Source organism: Cajanus cajan, chromosome 9, assembly GCF_000230855.2.
Source record: "Cajanus cajan strain Asha chromosome 9, NIPB_CcT2T_4, whole genome shotgun sequence".
Lineage (NCBI taxonomy): Eukaryota > Viridiplantae > Streptophyta > Magnoliopsida > Fabales > Fabaceae > Cajanus > Cajanus cajan.
The window spans coordinates 52,959,715-52,981,298 of record NC_138525.1 but is presented as its reverse complement, the minus strand read 5'-3'; the positions used below and the strand labels follow the sequence as shown (position 1 = coordinate 52,981,298).

Genomic DNA, 21,584 nt, shown 5'->3' with positions numbered 1-21,584 from the left:
GTCGTTTATCATTAATAATAATAATTATTAATTAACATTAATTATGAGTAACATATTTATTGAAATAAAACCACTTTATTCAAATAAATATTCATTCGAATAAACAATACATTTATTCCAATAACACCAATTCTAAGAAGTAATGTTATTTGAATAAATGTGTTATTTATTCAAATAAACAACTCGTTTATAGGAATTAAACCACTTCAAAATAATTTATTTGAATAAATATATTATTTATTCAAATAAACATGTTTATTCGACTTTGAATAAATTATTTTTTTATTGGAATAAACAATTTTACTGTCAAAGTAATATTATAATTTAAGTACTAATTATAATTATTTTTATTCATTTAAATCTAACAATTTTATAATTTTCTTCTATTTTTTACTTATTTAACTTTATTTTCATTATTTTTCTTACCTATTTTTACTCCCTTATTTATCTTTCCTCTTTCTCTCCTCACAATCAAACACAACATAAATGTTTGTCTAGTATGAAAAACTTCTACCAAAAATTAAGGTTGATTCATTTAACTGGTACCACTGTCAATTACCCTCAATTGTTAAGAATTTCACTCATCAAAGTTTTTGAATTTAAATCAGTATGAAAACTAGACCTTAATCCAACTAGTATCCACATAATATATTTACTATTTTTTATAACCAAAACTTAATATTTAATCAAATTTTAAATTAAATGATTCTGTTTGTAATGTCTTATCATTAGAAATTATTTTTTTAAAATATTTTTTTAATAATAATGTCTAATATTAAACATGTTCTTTTTAACATTATTTTTATAATATTATCATTCATATTATACTAACTTGCTAAACCCTAAACAAACATTATCGAAGATCATGTTCATATTAACTAAAATACGAATAGTTCAAGTATGTGTAAAAATATCCCAAAAAAAAAAATATTAGAGGGTGAAAGTTACTATTCAAGTATGTGTAAAAATACCCAAAATAATAATAATAATAATAATAATAATAATAATAATAATAATAATAATAATAATAATAATAATAGAGGGTGAAAGTTATTAACTGCAATCATGGATATTTTTTTAAAAAGGCAAATAAATAGAAGGATATTTTTTTAAAGAGGCAAATATATAGAAGGGTACTCCGGTATCCTATCCATTATCATCCCGATTTTATATATATGAAAACTTATATTTTTAATCCCAAAAAACATTTTATTGAATTTAGTCTCAACAAATTTTATTCGTCTGTAATCCTTAAAAACTCCAAAACATAGGAGTTCAGTCCCTCACAAAAGATTAAGACCATGTCCTTTTGTTAATTGGAAGGACTTGAAACGAATAAAAATTTTATATAATAAAATCAAAACACGACACATTTTTAGTGACTACAGACATTTGAACCAAACTTCAATCAAGGAATCATCAATCCTATTGTCCCATTTTCGAGGGGGGGAAAAGAACATATACGCAATATGTCAGATATTAATATCATACAATAGATCGAATACCACATAGTTTAGTTTCATCATGAGTTGTAGTAAGACCAACAAAAGATAATACGGAAACAAATACTTTACCACTACAAAGCCAAAAGAGTAAAAAAAACTTCCCGTTTACCTGCGTCCTTGATTGCCTGCATCAAAAGCAAATCAAACTGACCAGGATAAGCTATTCAATAATGCAAAGACACTGATATTACTTTGGTAATAAATAAATTCTCATTTTTGCCATAGATGTACAAGCAACCAGAGGCAGTACCTGGCTCTCACACAACACACACATATAAGAGTAAATTATATAAGCACACTTTAAGGTTTCATGAAATTACACAAACACTCCCTATGTTTCCTAATCCTACAGTAACCCCTTAAATGCTTGAAAAACATCATTCTAACACCCCCTTAGACATTACACTAACTCTCTTAATTTTTTTGGAAAACATTATAGTGTAACCCCCCTGTAAGGGAGGTTATCAAAAACATTAAAAAAAAAAAAAATTTAAAAAAGGGAGTGTCAGTATAATTTCACGAAACCTCAAGAGTTGATGGTGTAATTTACTCTCTATATAATCTAATGAGTCTACATTAGTTTCAGCAATAAGATGCATTACTCTTGGAAATGATTTACAAAGGAAAATATTGTTATAAACGGATTAAAAATCTTTTCTTCAATTCAGACAGCCAAACAATGAACCAATTCACAATATGAATGTGTTTGGATTATATATAATGAAGCAACTTGCAACAACAATCATGATCTAAACATGATGATAGTCCCATCACGCTTTCCATTATGCTGCAAGTAAAGGATGAATTTAGTTGATGTTGTAAAATCTTTAATTGTAAATATATCAGCGGGAAAAATAAGATCTATGTTAGTCAGAAGTCAACTAAAAAGCATTACCTAAAATAAATCTAGTGGTAAAAAAAAATCAACCTGAAATAGTACACAAGGAATCAAATTACCTAGAATTTAGTCAGAAGTCAGAGCCACCACTCCATCATAAACCTGTACAAGTACTTATCTGCTTCGTAACACCTCCCACAAATTGCATGCCTCAACTGGTGAGGCGGGTTGACATTAGATGTCAATGTTATTCTAGAAGGTTGTCACTGCCTTCAGTTTCTTTGCTGCGATCACCTTCTTCCACGCAATCAGCATCATGCAAATCATATTCAACAGGATGTATGATCTTACCAAATAGCAGAATTGAACCAGAACCAACTTTAGTGTTGCTGTTGTGGGTCCCAGTAAACTCTGTGCAAGAGGAATGTAAACTACTCTGGCTATGTGGTGAAAGGTCATCTGATTGAGAACTGCCAATGTTTAGCTCTGTTGACACAGTTTCCAACCTTTGCACCGTATTGTTCACCAAGGAACTACTACCCAAATACAGATAAGAGTTATCATTTAAAAAGTTGGAAAAATTCGTTGCAGAAAATAGATCATGCCTGGCTCCCTGCATGCCAGCAGGAAAAGTATCATAACAAAACATTTTTTTATTCAGGTGTCCCATTGTTGAGTTAGGGAACAACCCTGACATAGGAAAGGGGTCTCCCTCTCTTTCACCCAGCAGCCCAGAACCCTGGTCAGCTCTAAACCTTTTTGTAGGGGGAAATACTGTATGAAGTGCAAGTGTGGGGGAAGCAAGTTCAACCTGCCAAGGACTGACCCGCTTTGCATTTTGCAAGACTTCAGGTTCATCCCAGATAACCTATGATATTGATATCATCAGAAATGGTAAGAAACCAACAGCAGTCATTTGAGATAAGAATATGCATCACAAATAACAAAATACAGAACAGATCTTAATTGTAGTGATCTCCTCTGTCCTCTATATCATATCCATTGGATAAGTATGAATTTACTAATACTAAAATTATTTCTTAAAAGCAAAATCTTGTGAATTGAATCCCACGAGTAGAACATATGGACACATGCAGAAATTAAAGAAGCCACAAGACAAATTATCAATTCAAATGAGAAAATGCCACCTTAACCTCATCCTAAACCAGAGTAAAAACATAGATATAATTTATATCTTATAAACTTATGATACAGCAAGTCTACCACTTTCTCAGCTCAGTCTCTTCAGAAATGTAAGGTAAATATGTACTACCTGAACCTTCTCCAATATTTTACAAGACAAGAAAAGCTGAGGTTGGCTACTACATAGATCACATGATGTCATTCAGTTCAGTTAAATACCAAAACTTCAGAGATATCATTCACCATGAAATCCTTGTCAAGTGTTAACAATTTCCTCCAATGTCTTAATGCCCAAAAATACATGCCAACTTGCATTGGAACTTTTCATTGATACTGAGGAGCATACATTTTCCCTATTGCCCATATACTAAGACCATATCCACTTGCAACCACAAAGCACCATTATAAGAATCCATCCTAAGATGAGGTGTAATTCCCTAACCCTCTCCAATCATCACCGCAAGCATTGAGCGTGAGACTAATCCCATTGGGCACAAAGAAACACGATATCAACCTTCTCCAATTTAAAATACAAGACCATCCCAAACAATAAGTTATCAAGATTCAGAATACTTCTATGCTTCATAAACCATATAAACTAGCACTGTACAAGTCGATTAACAAAAACTTCAGAGTGATGTGTTAACCAGTTCCCAAGAAACATTAAATATACTTTTAATTACTCAAAAAGAGTAATTATTAGATACTTCTTATATTTCTCATATAATAAATCCTTCCTTTCTAATAAAATACTCTCTATCTTTGTTATCCAAATAAGACATACAAGGCACTAGCTAGCATTTGGCAAAACTATAAGAGCACCATTTATCCTCCTATTCTTTCTTTCTGCACAAGAAAGGCCATGTTGGAATTAACTTCTAACTTATGGAAACATTTTAACTCAGACAAGTATTTGGTTCCTAACTTACAAAAAAGCCGTTACAGGTTCATAGTTGTATATTGACAAGTTAGTTCCACGAGTCATGAGTGAACTTCCAAAACTGTATCACGTACATAAGTTAATTTTAACTTACACAAAAAGTTTATCCATATTGACTCAAAGACAACATAAATTCTCAATCACACAACACGATGCAAACCAAGAATACCTGAAGCATGCGCCAAGGTCCATTATCAGTGGCACATGCAGAAGCAACCATCCCCTGAAACCACGTCATTCTGGAAGAATCCTCGGTCTCTATTCCTATCTTCACTCTCGTTCCACCAACCCACGCGTACTTCATCGCTTCATCCACAACCTCAGCACTCACCACAAAATCAGCAAAACCCGCCCTCGGATAATACACCACCTCAAACGGCTCGTTCCGCGCCGCCGCCTCCGCCGCCGCAGCCACCGCCTTGGGCGACACTCTCCCCGTCGTGCTCCGCGAAAACCCCGCCCCTTCCGCCGCCTCCACCTCGACGGCCTCGCTCTTCATCGCAAACCGCGCCGCGCGGCGGATCCCGACGGAGACCCTTCCCTCGGAGTCCCGCATGAACACGACGGAGTCGCCGGCGACGAGCTTCTTGTGGTTGACGAACTTGCTCCAGCCGGTGGTGAAGAGGTGCCGGCGCGGCGTCCCGCGGTAGATGTGGCGGAACCGCCACGCGACGCCGTGGACGTCGGTGATGGAGAGGTACTGGTAGGGAGGGTCGGCGCGGAAATCGAGGGGAGGGAAGATGGAGTCGGCACAGTATCGCGGAACGGAGAATCCGCCGCCGTTGTTGGCGTCGGAGGGAGTGAGGATTTTGGAGAATGAAACGACGTCGCTCTGGTGGTCGTTTTGGTGGTCGTTTGCGTTGTTGTGGTGGAAAGGGAAGGGAGTGAGAGTGAGTTTGGCGAAGACCTCGTCGGAGTAGGGATCGGCGAGCAAATCGATGGAGGACACGTGGCAGGGAACGAAGGGGAGGGATCGCAGGAGTGGTTCGAGGGAGGGAGAATGTGAGGGAGACGCGTGCTCCATGTGGCCCTGCGGGAAGTAGTAAACCCTAGAATGCAGCTTGGGGATTCTCACGGCGGCGCCGGCACATGCGCGCCAGATTTTCGGGTCCACGCGGCGGGGCTGCGGCAGAGGCATGGCGACGACGCGAGAATTGGATTGGACTAGAGAGAAGGAGAGGTTCGACTAGGGTTTATATTTTTAGACATGGGAATGGGAATGGGAATGAGAGTGGCAGTGCCAATGCGGGTTTTGTTGTAGCTGTGACCGCTTTTCTCTCCAAGCGGTTGTTGTGTCCGATACCATTTGCCAACATGTCGCTACTCCCCACTCTTCCATTATTTTTTTTTTTATTTTTTTTTAAATAAATACTTATGTTCTCCAACCAATAGGATAAAATACTAGTTATAATTTAAACCAATTTTAAAATATGAACGGAATATTCTATTTTTATTTTTTAGTGTCTTACTTGGTGTATCTTCTTTACGTAACTATCTTTCATCTCTATTTTATTCATAGACATTTTTACCATCTCTTCACTTGCTTTTTAGTTACTCTTTCATATTTTTTATTTTTTTAGATTTAGACAATTTTTTCTTTTAATTTTAAATAATACAAAATTACTTTTAAACAACAAAAAAAATTTGATCTTTATATTTAATAGATCAGTATATCATTTATTATTAATTAAAAACTAAAAATAATATTATTTTATTAAATTTAAGATTTGAACTCGAAATTTTAAAACAAATTAATTATAACACAAATAAAATTAATAAAAATTAATTATTTAATTAAATATCTTTATTACTTAATTAATAATAAAAATATGAAATATGTCAACCCCACTTATTTATACATAAAAAGTGATAAATATTTATTTATATAGTGTTTTATCTCAATCCACTTGCATTGTAATTACTCTTTCATTCATTAATAGAAATGACCCTCGACTACTTTTTTTTTTATCATAATTGTATTTCTTTATTTTTTATTTTTTAGATAAATATAAAGAGCCCACAAGTAAATATAATAGGATAAATATTTATTTTTATAATTAAATTTTATCTTAATAATTTTTTAATATATAAATTATTATTTGAATTTATAATGAAGCTTATAAATTGTAAGAGATAAATAGATAAAGTCAAAATTAAATTTGAATTTTTTTTCAATAAAGTTGTGTTTTGAATGAAAAATTCTAAAAATTTACATAATTTGAAATATTGAAATTTAAATTAGAAATACAAATTTCTTTCATTTATTAAATACTAGTTTTAACATGCACATTTCACAAGCCAAATGTGTATAACCAAAAATTTATAATAATATCAACTCTTATATATTATACATAATCAAAACTTATGCGATATCATTTTTAGGAACAATTTATAATAACTTCTTTTTTAATTACATATTTATTTATGAATTAAATTTTAGTATTCTAAAATATATTATTAATAATTAAAATAATTTTATATCATAATATAAATTAAATTAAATATAATATAATATATAATATAAATATTTTAAAATATATACTTATGTAAATTTTTAATTTAATATTTTATATATTTAATATAGTATTTATTTGTACATATAATTTATTATAATTTTATTTGTATACAATAAAAATTTAGCCTAGAAAATACACAAATTAAAATACTAGTTATGTTGAATATGTAAATTATATTTAAAATTTATAAAAATATTTTTTAACTGTTGATGTTATATTTTAGATAAATAATTTATAGTATGATATAGATTTATTTTTAATTATTAATAACTTATTTTAAAAAAAATTAATTCATATTTAAATATGATAAATAAAAAAATTAAATTATAGGAGTTCATTTTTTTTTGATAAATCAATTAAATTTTTTTAAATTTTAATTTTTAATTTGAATAAGGTAATTTAATTTTTTCCATATTTAATTTTTTTAATATATATATCAAAATTTTAATAATATCCAACTTTCAATATTTAATAATTTAAAAATATTTTGATATTATTTTTAACACAACTTAATATTAGTTAATATTTAATACTTTATAAATAATTTGAAATATTTAAGAATTAAAAAAATATATTGACACCTTTAACATCAACATTAGCCATCACTCAGATGAGAGTATATTCAAAAAAAAATATTAAATCATTAAGGTTGACTTAGTGGTGGATTAGTTGATGGAATCATGCCTAGGAAGACAAGGGGTGACACATTGAAGGAGCCAAGAGGAATGGACTAAACATGAAGGTTTGGGTCAGTCAAGGTCCAATAAGCTCGATGTGCTTGGAAGGCCCAAGTTGAGTGTCTCATGGGCCATATCTTGTTTTAGCTATTTTCTTTATGTCTTGTAAATATCATATTAGGTAGGTTTCATATATTTTAGGTCTTGTATTTTGACCATTTTGGATAGTATTTTAGGCTATAGGCTTATTGGGCCTAGTTTTGGGCTTTGTGGGCCTTTGGGCTTTTGGTACCCAATATTGGGCTCATTTTAATTCTTGTAATTTTTCCTTTTCATTGTATTTGCTTGGCCATTGTATTTAGGCCATTAGAATAGGAATTTAGAAGGATTAAGTAATAAAGCATGAATCATAGAATGTTAATTACATTTAGGAGTAATTAGAGTTTCATTTGGGTCACATGTTTTGTGCCAAAGGTGGCTGCACATGTGTACATTCAAATGAACCCTAAATTACCTCTAAATGCAATTAATAATCTAGAAGGAATGGCTGCACAAGGTTTAGGATAGTTGGACGTCCAATTTGAATTCAAATTTGAATTTGAATTCAAATTGGCGCCATTTGTTAGTGCACATGGGTGGCTCCTTGATCCGTGGCTTTATATGCTTGTATCATTCAATTTTGTTAACACTTTGGAATCAATAGAGAATTCTGAAAGGTTTATTCAGCCTATTCTCTCTCAAAGGTCACCGAAAGTCTCCTTTAGTTCTAGGAATCCCTAAACTTTCCTACACTTGAAGTGAGCTTTCATTTGGTTCTTTTGGCTAGGATACTTCCATCCATAACCTAGGGAGTCTTCTTCACCAATTCGCTTCTCTTCTTCCACCATTCAAACAGAGTAATTCTCAAGGAAAAGATCAATGCATCCGGAGGAGGTCCAAAGAAGCAAATAGCCTATCATTGTTTCAACCTAAACTCCATCATTAGTGGATGGTGGGTGAGGATTAAAATAATATATATAAGATCTTAAATTCAAATTTTATTGATATCATTGTAATGTAGAATAAGGAACCAAAGAGAGGGGGCAAGAAAGAGAATGAGAAGATGAAAGGAAGAAGGGAGAGATGAAAAAAAGGAGAAGCATAAAGAAAATTAAATAAATAAATAAATAAGAGGATAAAGAAAAAGAAAAAGACCATAAAGATGGAGAGATTAAAAAAAAGGAGAGAAAAAAACGAGGGAGAAAGAAAAGATGTGTGTGTGTGTGTTTGTTTGAGAGGTGAGAAAAAAAATAAACATGAAAAAATTCAAATTCTTATTTTTTTTGTGGGATTTAAAATAGTGATCAAAATATTTTCATAAATTACTAGAAATTTATTTTCTTTTAAAAAAATTTATTTAAACAAAATGTTTGAGTATAAAACATTTTAAATTATCTAACAATACCATCTAGAAATTCCTCGTCTAAATACAAGGTGTACTAACCTCATCGACGATGTAAGCTCAACATACACTTGTATTATCAAGTTAATATACCAATCTTTAACTTGGACAATCATCTTGTGTTGTATGTGATAAGGAAATTGGTATATTATCTTAGTTGTATTATTCATATACCAACTTGGAAACACCAATGTTTTAGTTTCTTTATATCGTAATTGCGACAGCTACAAAACCAACGAAATGGCATGTAGAGTCAAGAGAAAATCTTACAAAATAAGCATTCCATCCATGTTTACTTTGGTAAGAACATTTTAGCGTCCATCGTGGGACCAAAGTAATTTTTCTTTGACCATCTATGGTTTCAACCCAAAGTCACACAAGGAGTGTTACGGGAGTAGCAAATCAAGGGACATTATCCATGAAAGATAGTGCAGCTTTGCGGAGATTAGTAAACCAAATTAAAGTCATGTGATAGAAAATATTAAAGTAATGGAAACACTATGTCATCAACGTGAAGCTGATCTTCAAACATTGTGTGTTGAGAATGAAATTATCAAAGATCAGTTATGACAACAACAACAACCACCATAACCACAAAATAAATACAATCATGTCCCTACTGAAGAAGAAGAATGTCATTATTCTCTTGATCACACATACCAATTTGAACATGTAACCACTCATAGTCAATCTCACCATTACAAGGTCATCATCCCATCCAATGACATCCTTTCGTTGATGGGATAATAAAGATTCCTCTCCCTGTAGGTTAGAAAACATTGAACGATATGGCGACACTTCTGATCCCGATGAACAAATTGATGCTTATATCACTCAAAGGAATCCTTACACAAATGAAGATGTCATCATGTGTCATGTATTTTTGACATTATTGAAAGGAGCAACGTTAAGTTAGTACACTCAATTACCACCAAGATCTATTGACAATTTTGACACTCTTATTTGATCTTTCATAACCCAATATGCCGCCAGTAGACCTCATCATATCACCTTGGTTGCTCTTTCAAACTTACAACAAGCAAACGATGAGTCACTATGGAAATTTATGGAACATTTTACTAGTGTCTATAAAAATTTGCAATCTCAACCTTAAAGTTGCCTTACATTTCATGCTCATGTCTCTTAAACTAGGACCTTTTGTTGATAGTTTGTCTCGTAGACAACCAAATAACATCGACAAGTTTCATGCACGAGTTGCTGGTAGATCCAAATGGAATAGCATATCTTCAAAGACCAAAACTCCAAGGTCGACCTCTTGTCTAGCACCAAACATCTCGGCCAACATAATACAATCATCCAAGAAGTTTTTACAACTCCTACTTTTGAATTAAAAATAATCTTAGTTGATGAAGTCGACAATAGAGGTTGGATGACAAACATTTGAAATTATCTCAACGATGGGATACTACTAAAAAACAAAGTAGAAGCCAAGAAAGTCAAGACTAGAACATGTCATTTCATCATTGAAGCTGGTGAAATTTTCAATATAAATATCTTCTCTCCTTTTCTTAAATGTTTAATAAAAGATCAAACGCAATATGTGATTGAAGAGATACATAGAGGTATCTATGGTATGCATTATGAAGCTTGATCCATGGCTACTAGAGTCATTTGAGCTAGTTATTATTGGCCAACCATAAGATCAAATTGTAAAGATTATGTACAACAATGTAAATCCTGTCAAGAATTTGGTAATTTACAGAAGTTACCACTAGAAGCTCTTCATTAGATGCAATCAACTTAGCCTTTTGCTTCGTGGAGAATGGACATACTTGGTCTTTTTCCCATGGAAAAAGGACAACTTAAATTCTTGATAGTGGAAATTGATTATTTCACAAAGTGGATAGAAATAGAAGCCTTTGCAAAAATTACTGTATCAAATATGCAAAAATTCACATGGAAGAACATAGTTTGCAGGTGTGGTCTACCACAAATTATTGTTACCGACAATGGAAAACAATTTATAGACAAAAAGTTTGAGAGTTTTCTAACTCAACTCAATATTAGCCATCAAGTAACCTCAATAGAACATTTTGAAACCAATGTGCTGTTGAAATAGCTAATAAGATTTTTCTTATAGAATTGAGAAAAAGATTGGGAAGTTCAAAAGGGTAATTGGTAGAAAAATTACCTAGTGTCTTAAAAGCCTATCATTGTATACCACAATCAACAACACAATAAACTCCCTACAAATTAACTTATGAAGCAGATGCAATGAATCTAGTTGAAGTAGGTGAACCAACTCATCGAAGATTGACTTTTAATTGAGTTCAAAATGAAAAGGAAACACAATAAACTTGATCTCTTAAACTGGTTAGAGAAAATGTTTGGATAAAGGAATAATGTTGCAAATTATGTGCTTCAAGAAAGTACAATTCTAAACTAAAATCAAAAAGTTTTTGTGAAGGAGATCTGGTTTGGAGAGCAATAAGGAAAGTAAGAAAAGACACCTCAACAAGAAAATTTGCAACAAACTAGGAATGTCATTTCCGAGTCCTAGAAAATTTACAAAATGTAGCACCCAGATTAGTAGAGTTGAATGACAAAGTTCTACCCAGAACTTGGAATGTCACTCATTTAAAATTCTATTAAAGTTTAGTATGTAATCTCAAGCGATGTGCTCTTTTTCCTACTTCAATCTTTTATCTCATTGTAAAAAAATAAAGATTTTGATTGAAGAGGTTTTAATGAGGCACACCTTGAGAAAGTAAAGGGATGTAAGCATACAACTTCACGTAATACAAAATTCCCTTTATCATGTTTATATTTATATTGTATTATCATATCTTTATTTATTCCTTATTCAACAATAATAAAATTTTTTCAAGTTTGAAGCCAAATCCCTTAACCGAGTTCGAAGTCAAGGAGTTATATTTTTCTAAATTAAAGATGGTTGAGATTGAAGCCAAATTTCTTAATCGAGTTTGAGGTTAGAGTTATATTTTCCTAAAATAAAATTTGGCTAAGTTCAAAGCCAAATTTCTTGACCAAGTTCAAAGTCAAAAACTAATATTTTTCTAAAGAAAAATTTGGCCTAATTCAAACAAAATCCCTTGGGAGAGCTCAAAGTAAAAGAGTTATTATTTTCTAAATTAAAATTTGACCAAATATTTGAAGTCAAATCTATTAAAAAAAAGTTAATTTATGAAATGTATCAAGTTCAAGTTGGTAAAATCCAAAACTGATTTAAGAAATTCTCTCAAGTTTAATATTTGCAAAATGCAAAATATACAAACAAATCTACAAAGAAGAAAAACTTATAAGAAAAGCAACAAAAAAAAAAAAAAATATATATATATATATATATATATTAAACATTGTATTGTTCATAAAAAACATTGCAAAACAAAATTGATTGAAATAATACCTAAATCTAATCATTACTTAGTTAAATAGAAAAAAAAAACACTGCAACAAGCAACCCATAGAAATGAAATCTAACTATCTTTCTCTCCATAGTCTTCACTCCCACTTCATTGGTATCATTAAGAAGATCATCTTCATTGGCCAACTTCCAATCAAGCACATTTTTCAATATGAACATCCTTGAGATTGATCTTAGCACAACCTTAACTTCACAAATTGTTTTAGCAAAGACCTTGCGACATTCAATTACAACTTGGCATTGCGTCTTAAAATGCTTTTTATTCAACTTCTCATTATTCAACTTGAGCACTTTTGACTCCTTCTTTAAGTCAAATATTCTTATCATATTAGCAACAATAACACTTTGCCATGATTCATTTTGCTTTTTTAACAATTTGATTTCTTCCTTAAGAACTTGAATCTTATCTTCAAAAGTCTTGGTAACCTTTTCTTTACAAGATCTTAATTTCAATCTCACTTTCCATCACTTTCACCTTGGTCAACAATTCTTCAACCTTTGTAGAATAAGATTAGTTAGCCTTAATTTCAACATTATATGATTTTTTTTGTTTCTTTTAACCTATTTATATCATTCATCCCAACATTCAAAGAGTTAAATTGAGCATTCTCTTCCTTCAACTTATCCATCTGGGTAGTATTCTTCTCCCATTTTTTATTCCAATGATTCATTATGGCAATAGATCTCTACAAGAATACTTGAATATAATCTAATCCTTCAATTGGACCAACCTTCTCTATCATTGCGTTATTGGTATTAAATGTTGGGTCTTCTATATAAGAAGCTTTAGTAGTAAGATTAGAATTCCATAAGTATATCACGTCAGGAGATATACTTACATGGTCCAATCTTCCCAAAAGACAATCCTTATCAAATCTCTGATAAATAGATCTTGGCCAAGTTCTAGGACCAACATCAAAACTCAACAATTAAACTAAAAAGCTTGGTGGATAAATTTAGGAAGTTGAAGGTTGAGTTGGAAGGTTTGTTGATGTATTTGCGAAACTTGATGGTTAGATTGAAGAAGTTGATGTCAAAATCTTTAACTTAATAATAAAGTAAAGAAGTTAGTCAAATAACATGATGATTGGTCTAAAAGATATAATTATAAGTTTAGATGTTTTTACCACATCTTGTTGAATAAGATAAATAGTAGAATCCTTCAAAGTATCAATAGTAAGATTCTCTAGAACATCCGCAATATAATTCTTCAAGGCATCGAGATTAACTTCTATCTCAGGTTTTTTAGTGTCATCCATTATCATCTCAATATTTTTTCTTTTTCTTTTTTGGTGAGGACGAATAATACTCTAATCCTCTTGATCATTGTAGATATCTTCTTCTTCCATGTTAAATTTAACATTTAACTCGTGCCATTTAGTTTGGCCCGTAATCTCTACAAATAAAAGAAGACCATCAAACAAATTTCATAAGAAACAACAACAACAAAAAATAAATCTTGTCATTACAAATACTTACTTTCTAAGTCACTTTGAAGATATTTTGAATTAGAAACTGAAAGCACAACTTTACTTTTCAAAGGTCGAGGTAGTTATTGCAATTTATCTATGTCTTCTTCCTTAGATGATGTTAGAACAATATCCTCGAAATTGGTAAACCTTAAAGGCTAAGATTGCTAATAAAAAGGAATCTAGGTGTCCCATCCAAATGAAAAATAATATCCAATGTAGGATCATTATTAATAGACCAAACCCTAAAGAATTTATTTTTTAAAATTTTTATAAGATCAAATGAAAACTTGAAAAAGTCCTTTAGAGTGTGCACCACTTAGTGATACCCAATCATGTGGTGGTTCTCCGAGCTTCAATTGATAGAAATGCATGAATTTGACTAAGATTAACTCAATATTTAAGGTTGAGCATAGTATTTGGAAAACGCAAAGGAAACCCCAACTATTTGGATGAAGTTGACTTAAATCTATATTAATTTTACTCAAAAATTCACATTCAAAAATAAGACAAGGGAATAGAAACTCTAAATCTTTAAAAAAGACTTTAGTGCATATAAGTGTAATGAAGAGGATTTGAATTTCCAAAAAAAAACACACTACTCAAGTCGACAAGGTTCAATAGAAATTTGGTTCAATAAAGATGATGAACAAATTGTCACCTTTTTTTCTTAAGTAAGTTTATATTAGGTAGAGTCTCAAACCTACTTTTATATTTACCAACATCACCCCTCACCCATTCATATCCAGACATTGAAATCAGTAGATATGAATATTTTTCTATTATTCCCTCCTCTTTTTCACTTCTTGCTATCATTCTCATCTATAACCACTTTTTTAGATAATACATTTTTCTCCTCTCTAATCTTAACCTTACCCTTACCCTTATTTAGTTTCTTAGATAGATAACTAGCGGGGTCAAAATGGACATGAGAAGGAGAAGAATCAAATTCTCCCTTCCTCTCCATGTTTAATGCTTTTAAATGAGGATAAAGATATTAAACTAAGAAGAAGAAGAAAAATGTGGTACCTGAAAGGGTAGATGAAACTTGAAAAGTGAAATGATGTTCTCCAAGCTTCAACAATGGAAGAAACAGAAATAAAGAAATAGAATGCAGAAGAGATACAATGAAAATTGAAAAAATGTAGACTAGGAAAAAAAAGGTGAAACAAAGAATATAGAGTGTGTAAAAATGAAAAGTCATTGTTCATATTTATAGAGATTAAAATGCCTTAAAGGAATCAACTCTTAATGAAGGGTTTTTTCTTATCCTCAAAAGTTATAAAGATGAAAAGACACATCTCAAAGGTCTAGTGGCCAAGAATAAAGGGGGAGACGAAAACATGCATCTAAATAATTACATCCCTCAAAGTTTAAAACACTTTTTTAATTAATAATTAATTATTATTACTCACATGTGATATACACATGTAGAAAAAATATTGCATATCAGTAAAAAGATCTCTTTCCCTTTTACATAGTTCAAAGCTCGGGGGTTTATGTACTAACCTCGTCTACGACATAAGTTCAATATACACTTGTATTACCAAGTTAATATACTAATCCCTAACTTGGACAATCATCTTGTGTTACATGTACTAAGCAAATCATTATATTATCTTGGTTGTATTATTCATCTACCAACTTGGAAACACCAATGTTTAAGTTGGATTAGTTTCTTCATATTGTAATTACGACTGTTACAAAATCGAAGAAAACAGCCAATTCCAATTGAACAACAAAAAAGTATGTATATTTTTATGAAGGAGAACATAAGGCAGAGGGACTTTTACAGGTACATGTTGGGATTATTTTATGGTATTTGTTTGAGAAGATATATTTATATCAATATGAGGGTTATAACTTTGTTATTTTTTATAAGCTTATTTCACACACAACTCCACAATAATAAGATATTGTCTGCTTTGAATTTACACCCTCACGATTTTTCTTTTTGGTTATTATCCAAAAGACCTATCAATCATTGGAGTATGTGTATGCTTTATAAAGTCTTATTTCTTTTCTTATTTTATCGATGTGAGACCTTATTTGTATCTAAACAATCACGCTCAAACAAGAGACTTAATCTCTCATTCAGTGGAATCTATCTTTATATATCATTTTATCACTTATCACTTTATTTTATCATCACTTTTTGTCATAATTTATTGGTTATCACCGAATTTAACTTGTGACTCTAATTTGGAGTTATTTTTATATCAACATAAAGGTTATAACTTTATTATTTTTTATAAGATTATTTCACATAGAACTCTATAATGATGAGGTATTATTCGCTTTGGATTACACCCTCGCGATTTTTCTTTTTGGTTATCACTCAAAAGATCTCTCAATCATTGAAGTATGTGTTTGTTTTTATAAAGTCTTATTTCTTCTCTTATTTTATTAATGTGTGACCTTATTTATATCCCAACAGTACATCCAGTGCATTTGGAAAAAAGGTTGACAACAACCCAATCTGGTAAGAGACAAGTTCAAGTGAATATCTTATAGAATAGGCATTATATCCAAGTTTATTATGGTAAGAATACAAGGTAAGTATGTTTTTATAAAGATTTCTTATCCTCTTATATCTTTTTTAAAAAAAACTTTACATCTTTATTTCTGAATTAAATTTTTTCTTAATAAAAATTATCAATAATTATAAATAAATTTGTATCGCAATATAAATTTTAATTTATTTTCATTATTTAAAGGAAATATTTATTTTAATAACAATTTTAGTTTTCAAAATTTCGCCTAACCAGTATGCCCCTTGATTACTAAAGAAAAAGAAAAAGTAAAATAGAAAATCAAAATTCTTTTTTTAACTATCATCCTCATTTAATTTTTTTAGAGCAATAGAACAACTAGCCAATTACTGAATAAACATATTCAAACTTAGAAATAACATTTTAGGTCAACTTGATCTGATCTCTATTATTTTCGAGCAGTTATTTTTGCAGCTCAACTTGATCCTTGTTGGGCTAGTAGGTCATTGGCAAGTTGACCATAATCAAAAATAAATAAAAATTAAAAAGATAATTTTAGATAATCTATTTTTTAATGAGAAAGATGATAATAACTTAATAAGATAATTTTTTTTTAACTTTCTTGTTTCTATAAAATCGGCTTAAATAATAGATATTAAATAAAATGAAGAATTACATTGATCTCTCTTAAAATTTGCATAAATGACATAAACCACTCCTCTAATTTTCGAAAAACAATGACCTCTCCTAGTATTAATTTTGTTTTACTTCAGTTAATTACAAAACTAAAAAGTTGCTCGAGTAAAAAATATTAAATGTATATATTCTCTTTCTTACATTGATAGACTCCCTATTTGTCACTCTCTTTCCTTCTTTTTGGTGCCTCTATCAATGCAAATCTTCTTTTTTGTACCGTTGACTTTGTGGAGTGGGATGGTTTTGTTTCAGTAATTTTTTTTCTTATATAATTAGTGTTATGTTAAATTGAGTTACTTATTGGTTAAATATCATGTGTATTTGCTAATTTGTCATCTTGTGGGTAAACAACTGAAATCCTATACGAAATATTCTGCAAATTGTTATCATTTATGAGTAATTAGTATTTAGCTTGTCTTCTTTTTAATTTTGCAAATAGAATTGCTGTTTTGTAAAAGCCTCACAATTGTTCTTTTTCTTGTTCTAGTAATTGACAGAGAAACTTATTGTTTGGACAAGTCACATCCTTAATTGATACATCTATTAAGTTATTTTTGTGAACTTAATTGTAGATAATTTTATTGATGAAAATTTTAGATAGAGCCAATTACTTGTACCTCTAAATAGTTCACAAAATAGCATTCATTTTATATTTGCACTATGTTATATTAGATACTATGAAGTCAAGAGTAAAAATATAACACTAATGTTCTATGCATTTTTTTAGTAGCAACAAAAAGTACCAATAATAAAAAAAAACGAGTTTAAACATGTAAGTTATTTGACCATATGAAAGAGGTGATATGTGAAAGTTAGATTATAAAAAAAACGAGTTTAAACATGTATCACTTTCTTATGCAATATGATCAAAATTAAATCATGTAATTCATGGCTAATGAAAAGAATACAACACCAATGAAAAAACATGTAAAAACCCTTTGGTCACCATGGAGGGATGCAGATCTTCGTGAAGACACCGACCAAAATTGCTTATTTACTATTATGACTTTTTATCTTATTTTTTTCCTATCAATCTGGTAAAAAAATTGTGAGTTAGCTCAATCTAGACCAATTCAACCATTGGATTAATTAGACAAATTATTTAATTTTATTTAGATTAAGTTTTAAAGTTCGGCTTGACTCTATTTATGTTTAGTCAGGTCAGTGCATTTGACTAAATTAAAATGATAATGTAGATCATATCTCTTTTCACCTTTTCTATTTTTTTTTAAAAAAATCTTAAATACTCTTCTAAATTAATATTATTTAAAATAATTTTTATTTTAAGAATTATTTTCTTCATTCAATCCCTCTTATTCAACTCGCTTTTTTTTTTTCCAATTACTTTATATATCTCTAATTACTTTTCATATCTCTCTCTCTCTTTTCCTTTTCTTTTCTCTCTAACAATTAAGACATTCATTGTTTCATTTTTATTACTTTTAAGCCTTGTTTTTTTACTCTTAATTTCAACATTTTTTAAATGCTAATTTTTCACTTTATCTTCAATATCTATTAAAAATATAAAAGAAACAATTTCTTCCTTCCCTCCAAATCTCTTTTTACATTTTATATATATATAAATTATATTATAAAATAAATTAATATTAAAAATAATTTAAATATATATATATATATATCAAAATAATTAATACCATAATAATCGATAAAAAATGTTATAGATTTTACCTTTATAATTAATAAAAATTTTATAATATAAATGATAAATTGAACAAAATAAATGAATAAAATTCAATAAAAATAACTATAGATCTTATGTCAACAAATAAAATAATTAACTATTTTCTTAAAAAAAATCCTCAAAAATAAATAAATTAAAATAATCTAAATCTATAACATTAATCAAATTAATTTCTTAAAATATATTTATTAAATCAAATTATTCTCCTAAAATATATCCTTAAAAATAATTTAAAAAATTAATGTAAATATTTTATATTAATTTAAAAATCAAACTGATTTAAAATTTTACAAAAAATACAAATTATTAATTTTAAACATATTTCCTTCAAAATTCACGTGAAAAAAAATAAAAACATTTTCGTGTATATAAATCGAAAATCTTCGGTATTCTTTTCTCCCAAACTCTTCCACCTAAACATTCAATATATTACATAAATAGAAAATAAAAATTATTATTATTATTATAATATGATAACATATTAATATAAAAATCTGTAACAGCATCATAAAATTTTCAGTAGAAAAAACTTTATAATCCATTATCGATTTTTTATATCAAAGTCATAATATCACTAATAATTATAGATAAATATTGTTACTAAAAAAACTCATACCCAATAACAAAAACCCAATTTCATTAATCACGTGCAGAAAAATAAGATAAATACCTAGATATGTTGTACCACATTTTTCAAAATTTGACATAATTCATACCCAAACTTTTTTTTTCTTCTAAATCTAATTGATAAAAAACTCTTTATAGGTTACATTACACTTCTAAAGACACAATTTATACATATAACTACATATCCAATTAATCTCCTTGTACAATTACCAATGCATTCCTTTAGGATTTCCCAAGAAACTCATAAAGATCTCGAATCATATAATTATAATTCAAAAATTAAAATTAATTATTCATTCAAACAATTCATACAGCTAATTACATTGAAGAAGTGGAATAGACACAATTGAGAAAATCCTTTATACATGAGCATACAATAAACACAGGATTGAGAATCAATCTGACTACCCAAGATACAAACCCACACTCTGAGTGGGGTTTCACTACAAAAAAAAGTTAATTTAGCCACCGATTTTTATCCGTCGCTAATAGCGACATAATTAGCGACCGAATCTGATTTGGTTGCAAATTTTATTTAGCGACCAATTTAGCGACCGAATTTTTTAGTAGCAAATAATCGGTCGCTAAATCGGTCGCTAAAATAATAATTGTTGATTAAAATAGCGACGAAACGGTTTCGGTCGCTAAAAAAATAAAAAAAATATTATTATTTATATTAATTTTAGCGACCAAATTAAAATCGGTCGCTAAAAAAATAAAAGTATTATTATTTATAATAATTTTAGCGACCAAATTAAAATCGGTCGCTAAAAAAATAAAAACTATTATAGAGTCTAGAATATACATATACATGATCCGATCTGAACAAAGTTAAAGTGTACAAAAATTTCAATCAAAATCTACTATCCCAAGTAGCTCAACAACAAAAATAATCACAAAAGAGATCAGCTCCACCGTTCCGTTGAAGACTCACCACTAGACATCCATCTATCCCTACTCTGCTCCCATACATAGTATGATCATTGCAGTCCAAACATCATGGAAACAACAAAGGGTAAGCTAGTGTAATTAAAAATCAACATACATACATAAATATGTAAATAAAAGCATCTACAGCTATCAGCACACCCGTACAACTTATACTACACCACAACAAATTCAGCAATATCAGCACCGCTCAACGGCTATAACAGCACCACAATAGTGGCTAACAGCACCGACATAGCGGCTATAACAGCACCACAATAGTAGCTAACACAGCATACAGCTCAGCAACTAACAGCACAGCAAAATAGCTCACAGCACAGCACAGCAAAATTAGCATACAGCACAGCTAAGTAGTTTAGCATTCAACACAACTTACTACTCACAACTCAGCTCATCATTCTAGAGCACAGCCATATTATAAATCAGCATTTAAAATCATCAATAACAGCCCAGCTCAGCACAGCGATATACATATATTACAGCTTAACATCATATTTCAGCATTTACATCTAGTCAGCACAACATATTTATCAATTACATCTCAGCTCAGCAATTACAGCATAATTCAACAACTATCAGCATATGATTCAGCTTGACTCAAACAATAAAGTTCAGCATTAACATCACACAGCACAACTCAGCTTTACATCATTAATAACATACAACATAACACAACTTTTCATCACACGACATTGGCAGCATTAATCAGCATAAACAACATTCAGCATAAAACAATATTATCATCAAATTCAGCATATAACTTCACATCCTCATACGCGCCCGGCGCACTAATGGTCGCGCCCGGCGTGGCACAACCAGAGGGCTCCAGGGGCCAACGCGCCCGGCGCAAGCGTGCCTGCGCCCGACGAGACTTAGCTAGAGAGTCCAAAACTCTCTCGCGCCTGGCGCAATACCCAATTGCGCCCAGCGTAGGCCAGGTAGAGATTCCAAGGAGTCTCACACGCCCAGCGTGCCCCAACCCGCGCCTAGCGTAGGTAAGGCAGAGACCTCCCTTGGTCTCGTGCCCAGCGCAAACCAAATTGCGCCCAGCGCCCTCGAGGAAGAGACTCCCAAGGAGTCTCACGCCCAGCGCGACAAGGGCCGCGCTCAGCGCAACACATCAATATCATTGCTCAACTCAACAACATTCATCATTAACAGCTTAAAATAGCATGATCAACAAC

The 21,584-nt window shown here is 30.6% G+C and overlaps 1 protein-coding gene across 1 annotated transcript; it reads right to left on the bottom strand.

Moving 5' to 3' along the window:
* Window positions 1-1,403: 1,403 nt before the first annotated feature.
* On the bottom strand, window positions 1,404-5,757 carry LOC109814808 (auxin response factor 17). Its single transcript, XM_020379319.3, has 3 exons — window positions 4,596-5,757; window positions 2,463-3,211; window positions 1,404-1,630 (listed from the first exon to the last, which is right to left on the bottom strand). The coding sequence occupies exons 1-2, from the start codon at window positions 5,562-5,564 to the stop codon at window positions 2,591-2,593; spliced, it is 1,590 nt and encodes a 529-aa protein (XP_020234908.1). The 5' UTR covers window positions 5,565-5,757; the 3' UTR covers window positions 1,404-1,630; window positions 2,463-2,590.
* Between the last annotated feature and the right edge of the window lie 15,827 nt (window positions 5,758-21,584).

Excerpts from the sequence above, each read along its gene's own strand:
- LOC109814808 (XM_020379319.3), bottom strand. The coding sequence starts at position 5,564 with ATGCCTCTGCCGCAGCCCCGCCGCGTGGACCCGAAAATCTGGCGCGCA. Across the intron at positions 3,212-4,595 it reads GACCTTGGCGCATGCTTCAG|GTTATCTGGGATGAACCTGA; the intron begins GTATTCTTGGTT and ends TCAATATCATAG.